The following is a 7,955-nucleotide window of genomic DNA, read 5'->3' on the forward strand; positions in this document are numbered from 1 at the left end:
TTACACACCATTTTTCTTTTTTTCAGAATTTTTTCAGAAAAAAGAAGTCGTTGCAGGATGTGGATAACAGTTCAGAAAGGCTGAGGTTGTTTCCAAGTTCAAGAATGAACTTTGACACTCAACTTGTAAACCACACAAGAGTCCATTAACTGCTGAAAAAATCAGAACAACTACATTTCCATGGCAGCTGAGCAAAGTCCATCTTTGCATGACACTCATGTGGTATGTTTGAAGGCTAAAGCATAGCTACTCAATGGACATTAGTATCAGGTATCAACCTGAGTATCAGGTTCATTCCTGACCTGATACTAATGGCAGGAATAAACTTTGAAACTCAAAAAATAACAAAATAATTTTACTCAGTGTTTATTATTATAAAAAAGTAAAACCACTTCAAACATCTGTTAAGAACAAAAAATTTAAATTTTTGCAGTTTGTAAAATCACATTAAGAATATACAAGTATGAAGGCATCAGTCTTAGGAACAGTAATCAGTTTGACTTTATGATATTAAGCTTTACAAACATGTGACTTTATCATTATGGGTTACTGAGAGTAGATTGATGGGCAAAAATATCAATTTTATCTCTTCAGAATTAAATCTATAAAACAATAAAAAGTGCAAAAAGTGAATGGCTCTGAATACTTTCTGATGTGACACAAGTCATTTTGACCATCTGCATAAAGAGAACTTAGACTATGGTGTGAGCTGCTAGCGTATTTTCCTCTCCAGTGAAGTGGGCAGGCGGCTTGATGTCTTCTCAGGAAGCACTAACTTTAGCTTCCTCCTCTGGGAGGAGCCTCCCTCCTCTGACATGTACTCGTGCTGCAGTAGTGCAGCACCGCCTGTGGAGGATCCACTCTGTGTAGATGTACTAGGCTCAGAGACACCTGATACAGACACATTTGCTGTATGCATGCCATCTCCAGACACCCCCACCACTGGTCCTTCAGTTAGAACCACACCCCCAGTTAATATATTGACTGTTGACCCATCAGGTACACGTCTAATCCCTGTCTGACTGTTATTGTTTGACAAATTCTCCAATGTGGTCACTGATCCCACTGCCTGAGAGGTTACCCCAGACAAACCATCTGTATTTGGTGCCTGAGCCTGGACAGGGAGGCTCTCCTTCGTATGGAAAGCTTGAAGTTCTGGGGGCAGCTGATGTAGTCCTTCCACAGTCCGAAGGCCTGGTCCTTGGGCTGGATCATGCTTCAGTCTAGGTACAAGAGCGGGGCTGTCGGGAGGCAGCTGGCTCTGAGAGAGGGACTGAATGAGTGAGGGATAAATAGCTGAGTTTTCTGCTAAATTCGGGGCAAAACCACCAGCTTGGGAGGTATGAAGAGGAGCAGTCTGTATTGCACTTGCTTGCAAGTGGTTAGCATGTACAGTGTTAGCCAAACGAGAAGTAAGAGGAGACATGAAGCTTACCCCTGTTTGCCTGCTAAAGCTCTCTAGGGCTCCACTGGAAGTCAAGTTGGGCCCACAAGCAATGGAATTAGCTGGTTCATTGGGGAACAGTGCATCAGATCCTGGAGCTATGGTATTGAATAGAATACTCCCTCCTTGAAGAGAGAGGCTGCTGCCCGTAAGTGGTGAGCCAGCTGAGCCCAGCAGAGACAAGTTGGTATTCCTCTCAACAGCAGGGAGAGACAAGGGCTGCTGGGAGCAAAGCTGAGCATTTCCCAGAACCAATCCAGCTTTCAAGTTTTGTCCTTGACTAGTGGCAATAGCAGAGGCTGACTGATCAGCAATACTGGTGGTATCACCAGACTGGATGATGTCTGGGTGTGTGTTCTCATCCTGGTAAGCTGTATTTTCCTTGCAACCTTGCTCACTTTTTGAAGTTTTGTTTTTCTGCTTCAAGGTTGTTTTGCTGTTTCCTCCTCCTCTGTCCTCTTCTACTTTCTCTTCATCAGAAGAGCCAGTTCTCTTGGTGGATTTCTTCATTTTCTCACTGCTAACTTTTGTTTTCTTGCCAAAGACTTTTTTCTCTTCTCTTTCTTTTCCATTCTGCTTTTTCTCTTTACTTTTCTTGTAGCTGCTTTTGTCCGAGTGGCCCTGTTCATTTTTCCTCTTAGGATGGACTCTGCTCTTTTGTAGAGGGCTCAAGTTTAGTTTAACTTTCAGTAGCCCATTGGATTGGATTTTAACATTGTGTCTCTTTTTTTGTCCTTTCTTCTCGTCTCTGGAGGTCCTCGCCTTCTCCTCTCTCTTGTCCTCACCATGAATATTTTCTTGCTCTAGGGTTCTCAAATACTCCAGATCAAATTTTACATTTCTTGATTCTCTTCTTATCTCTGGGTTCTTCATCAAGTCAAACTGGTTGTGGTTAACATTCCTAGCCTTCTCAATCAGTCTGTGTTGTGGAGGGAAGCTATCAAATAGAACAGAGTCTCTCATGCTGGTGTGAATCTTCCCTGATCTCATGGTCTGCTCTGATGGTCTGTAAGTCCTATGGCAGCTATCGCAGTGGAAAGTCTCATGTCCGCTACTCTTACCTTCCACACCAGTCCTGTAGCTGTCCATGTCTCTTCCTGTCTTATAGGCTGATAGGGTCACTGGTGTCTCGAAGGTTTCTTTCCATGGATGAGGGGAAGAGTTGGAGTTGCCAGGAGTAAGAAGCCTGTCCCTGCTCAGGAATCCCCGCTGAGTCTCAGGCTTTCTCCTCTCTTCCTCTGTCATCACCCTTATTCTCGTCTTGTCTCTTTCCTCCTCTGCCTCCATCTCTCTGTTTATCCTGTTGTTCCATCTCACTGGATTCAGCCCCACCCCTCTCTGTCCTTTGGTGCTACAGTCCAAGCACCTAAAATGGCCGGCGTCCTCATCTGCTCTGGACCAAAACTGGCCACCATGGTTTTCTAGCCTTGTGTCAAACATCATGGCTATCTTCTCCAATGGCTGACTGCTACTGGCCTGCACAAAATCATCCCTCCTGTTCTCACTAACCTCTAGGTGGCTGATATAGTTGTTGATCACTGGGATGCTTCTCTCCTCTTCCTCTAGTTGTATTTTACTTTCTTTTAGTTTCTTCCTGTGAGAGACTCGATAGTAAATCAGGACTACCAGCAGGGTCAAGCCAACACCACCTGAAGCACAGCAGGACAGGAAGTGTTTTAAATAGTGGTGTCTTTATGTCTTTTCACATTCATCTTCACAATGTTAGCATTTTACATTACAAATTGATTGAGACCATATCTAGTCCAGGCAATACAAAAGATTTCTATTTAAGCACTAATTTAAGTAAAACAAATTGAGAGTTAAAAAATAATTTAAAGAATTGTGGCAATTAGAAGATTTGTTCACAAGAGCAATGTAAATCTGCAGGGATATCAAGTTAGATGAACACAAAGTTTCACTATTGAACAATAGCAAACCGTCTTGCAGTATTTAAATCTTGAGTTTGAGACTGGATCATTCAAACTGATGGATCTGTGTAACTGTGTCCCAGCATATCTAATTCCACATAAACTGACCTACAAGACTAAAGGTGGCTCCACATAGTGATATGGCATAGTTCTTACAAGTTACCTAGCTGGCTTGCTAAACAGTGGCCCAGAAGTTAGCTAGCTTAACTCACCTAACTGCTTTTTTTGTAAACCTTCTATGTTACCAGCCAGCATCCTTGCATCCTTGCTAGCAAGCCAGCAACAGTTAAGCAGTTAAACAACATAATAAGGTACAATTTACATGGCACAAAATATGCTTGTTCCCCCATGTAGAAAGTTTTTGTAGACAGTGTTTGAAGTATATAAACCAATGTCACAGTTGTATAGCAACTGCCTGCTGCTGGAGAAGGCAGGGGCACAACGAAATATGGACAACAAGACAAACAGATAGGCTACTGTGAAGAAATAGTTGTTCTTGAGTTGTTCTGGTATAGTTCTTTATATTAATAAACTGTAATTATAATGTATGGTAATTAGTAATGATTACATAAGTAGTAGTTTGAATGCACAAATAAAAATACAGTTATGATCATTAAAAATGAAAGACACAACATCTAATTATCTAATTTAGCAGTAAGTCATTAGAGGTATAAATGAGCGCAGTGTATTTGTACGTATGTATCATATCAGTATTATCTTATGATCTGTTGTGGAGTTAAAATTGTGTATTTTGTGTATTTCAGTCAATTGGAACTAATGACGGCAACAATGTTTTTATGATAAGGATAAGAATTATCTTTAACTTTTCCTGATTATTCAATGATATGATAGCAAAACTTGAAAATAGAAACCATTTTTCTCTCATTGCATTGTGTATCATTCTCACCAATAAAGCAGATGACTGCAGTGATAGCCAGATCCTGAGCATATTGCAGTGGCATCACACTGTCTCTTGTCTCTATCTTCACTGTGTATTCTGAGTGGATGGGACACAGGTCGCCTCAGGTTGGCTGGACTATTGAGATGGAGGCCTATGTTAGCAGCAAGTCATGTCTGGAGCATCTTGTCAAACAGGTAATACTATAAACATACAAGGTCTCATGGGACATAAAATGCAAAGTTTGTCATATTAATGCAGTGTATGTGAGGGAAAATTAATGTCAATACAACTACTCTTATTTAGATTGGGTAACATATCTGTTACTGAGGTGTGCATGTACAGTATGTGTGTTACCTATAAAGTGAGCCAGTCTGTGGCAGATGACAGCATCCTCAGAACAAACCACAGAGAAAGCAGGGTTGGGGGGACACATGCAGGGCCATGATGACTGCCAGCAGCAACATCAGCAAAACACCTGCTGATAGATTCACATTTCCTTAAAAAAAACCTGCATGAAAATTATATACTTAAGAAAAGAAAAACTTTATTACTTCACTAAAGTGCATTATACTCCCTGGTCATGTTGTGTGTGAGGTCTCTTCCATAGGGTTGTAACCTAGATTCTATATGCTCGTGACATATGAACCTTTTAGGACCCTTCGGGCATCTGGGGCTGACCTACTGACCGTCCCAAGGTGTAGAGCAAAACATGGTGAAGCAGCACTTTGTTATCATGCAGCACAAACCTGAAATAACCTACCAGATGATGTGAGACAAGCCCAATTTTAAGTCAAAGCTAAAAATGTTCCTTTTTTTAACTGCCTACTCCACCCTGTAATGACTACTATCTTATTTTTGATCTCAATTTAAAATCAGTCAAAATTTTTTATCTTAGCACCTTGTCTGCACCTTTGCTATTTTTAAAGGTGAATTTTAAATTGTAAATCTTAATTTTTCCTCTTTACTTTTCTTTCTCTTCATTGTAAATCTGTATCATTTATTATGTTTTATATTTTATTGCTCTGTAAAGCAATTTGAATTGCCCTAGTGTCTAAAATGGGTACCACTTTACATAAGTCTACCCTTATAAAGGATTTATGAATATTTTATAACTAGTTTATTAATTAACTTGTCAACACTTTATAAAGCATTTATAAGTTGTTATAACACATTAGATAAAAACGGCAACAGTGATCTGTTGCTTGCCAAATAGTGAACCCACATGTATATGTACTGTTCAGCCACATCTCATTAGCTACTGAGCTTTCTTTGTTTTATCCATCATCAAGTGTTTGTACCTGCTCCTTCTTCACATATTTGTATAAATTATAATTCATATATATTATAATTCATGGTATCAGATTGTTCTGCACAGTGGATATTAAAATTGAGATGCTTTTTTCTGGTTGATATCTGCTTTAGGACTCTAGCATTGCAGGTAGTTACAAACATTTATAACTGATAAAAGGAGCCTTATTATAAAGTGTAAAACGCATCATAATGTATTAATCAGTTACAATGAGGCTCCTTAAATGGTAGAAACACATTAGTAAGATTAATGAATACTAAGCATTAACTTGATCTTGCCATATAGTGAACCTGCATCAATATATTGTAACCTGGTTATAATGTCTGATTTATAAAGTGTTAACAACTGAATCAATAGCCTAGTTATAAACCATTTATAAATCCTTTATAAGGGTAGTCTTATTAATGTGGTACCCTAAAATGTGCCATACAATGTGCCTTATAATCATACATTAAAAAATTTTTTTTTTATTGATATTTATGTCCAAAATTGTTGTCATAGACATGAACCCCCAACACACACACACAGCTACAAAAAATAGTATTAAGTCATTTGCCTCTACAATAAATTGTCTTTCTCAGATAGAGAGAGTGAGAGAGAGAGAGAGAGAGAGAGAGAGACAGAGACAGAGAGAGAACAGAGAGAGAAACAGAGAGAGAGACAGAAAGAGAGACAGAGAGATACTTTATGTGTGGCATCATCAGAGGAGGTGCAGGTTGTCCCTAGGGAACTCTGATGGATGACAGCCAGACATTGTAGCTGAGTGAGGCCTATCATGTTTCTGCTGAAGCTCTTTTCCTAATGGACTTTCCTTCGGTGGGCTGTCCTCTTTGATGAAAAACATGAGTTACTCCACAAAACCAATGTTCCCATGTTATAACCCAAGTGATCATGACCAACCAGAGAGTTACTCCAATGTTGGTGTAATATCGTGAAAAACTGTGGTACAGTCTAAATATTCTCATCAAACCTCAACATAAAATCATAAAAATCGTAAAAAAATGACTGAATGTAGCTTTAAGTTAAACACTACTGCTGTGTGTGATCAGTTAGTGCTAACTGACTCTCAGTTAGTACTGACTCTGACTAACTGACTCTCAACAGAGGCAGTTGGTAATGTGTGGTCTATGACTAGTTTACATCAGGGCTGGATTAACCCCAAGACACCAACCCCAAATCTGCTGTATGACAGTCATTACTTCACTGAACACACTGTCAACTGAAATATTAAAGGTATTAAAACGCATCAAAATGCAGGACCTAGCTCAATGCAGTAACTATTTAGTTTTTCATTATGTTTTAGGGGTTGCATTCTAGGCTACCAAAAAACGTAATCATATGAACGCAAAGTCTCAGTCCAGGGCAGTTCCCCACTTTGCCTGTAATCCAGACTTGGTGTCCTTGTCAGTTTGCGATAGTAAATGAATTACTGTTTAAGGACTAGTACAAACTCACCTCAAACATTTTAAATAGTATGGCTTTCACTCAAGCGTTTCCATACCACATTACTGTGCGGTCTACAAGGTGTTGTAAATATGTCAGGTTTCTCTCTTAGACGTGATTTGAAATTTTAATGATTTTTTTCCTAATCTTTAGTCTTTGGTACAAATTTTCCTTCACGCTTTGAATCAGATTCACTAATCCCAAGGGTCACGTATACATCCTCTCCCTCCATCCGAAAAGACTATGATGAGACAATTCAATTATTTCACTAGGAGAAAAAATATGCACAGCTGATTAACAAACTCTAAATCAAGCTCCAGTTTATTTATTGTCACTGTCATATGCAATGCACACACACACACACACACACACTCACATACACACACACACACACACGCTTTCCATGGTACCCAGTTAATGAGCTGTCGACCTATCTTTTCTCATACACCAAAGAGAACACTGAACTTGTGAGAAAGTCTTTGATTTCCTTGATTTGCTTTATATCAGTTGTTTTACTTCAGTTTCTGAACATCCATACACCTCCACCTAAACCAAACAAATAATGATTAGAGAGCAAGATCAGTTGAAAACCCATTACAAACTGCTTACCCATCCACCAGAAACCAAAGTTCCACTCCTGCTGAGGGGATGGTACAGTCCACTCGCATATTAATCCATAAGACTGAACTATAGCTCTGTGGAACTGTCTGCTGCTGGTTGCTATAGTGGTGTAGCAGGTACTGTGTATGTCTAGCTTAGGTTACCTGGCCTTGTCTGGAGCATGCTCAGTAGAGCTGGCTGTCACCTGAGAGGCACAGATGTCAGGTCTGACTCACTTTCCATTATCTTACTTTCCACCTTCCATTTAATAGGACTATCTATAAAAAATAATTTTTTATTAATTTGTCTTATTTTCATTCACAATTTAAA

General features: G+C 39.3%; 1 protein-coding gene across 1 annotated transcript; it reads right to left on the reverse strand.

The window, feature by feature from the left end:
• Positions 1–342: 342 nt before the first annotated feature.
• Positions 343–7,923, reverse strand: LOC130178600 (uncharacterized). The gene is made up of 4 exons (XM_056390972.1): positions 7,635–7,923; positions 4,628–4,751; positions 4,280–4,408; positions 343–3,093 (listed from the first exon to the last, which is right to left on the reverse strand). The coding sequence occupies exons 3-4, from the start codon at positions 4,332–4,334 to the stop codon at positions 713–715; spliced, it is 2,436 nt and encodes an 811-aa protein (XP_056246947.1). The 5' UTR covers positions 4,335–4,408; positions 4,628–4,751; positions 7,635–7,923; the 3' UTR covers positions 343–712.
• Between the last annotated feature and the right edge of the window lie 32 nt (positions 7,924–7,955).

The sequence above is a fragment of the Seriola aureovittata genome, chromosome 12 (genome assembly GCF_021018895.1).
Source record: "Seriola aureovittata isolate HTS-2021-v1 ecotype China chromosome 12, ASM2101889v1, whole genome shotgun sequence".
NCBI lineage: Eukaryota > Metazoa > Chordata > Actinopteri > Carangiformes > Carangidae > Seriola > Seriola aureovittata.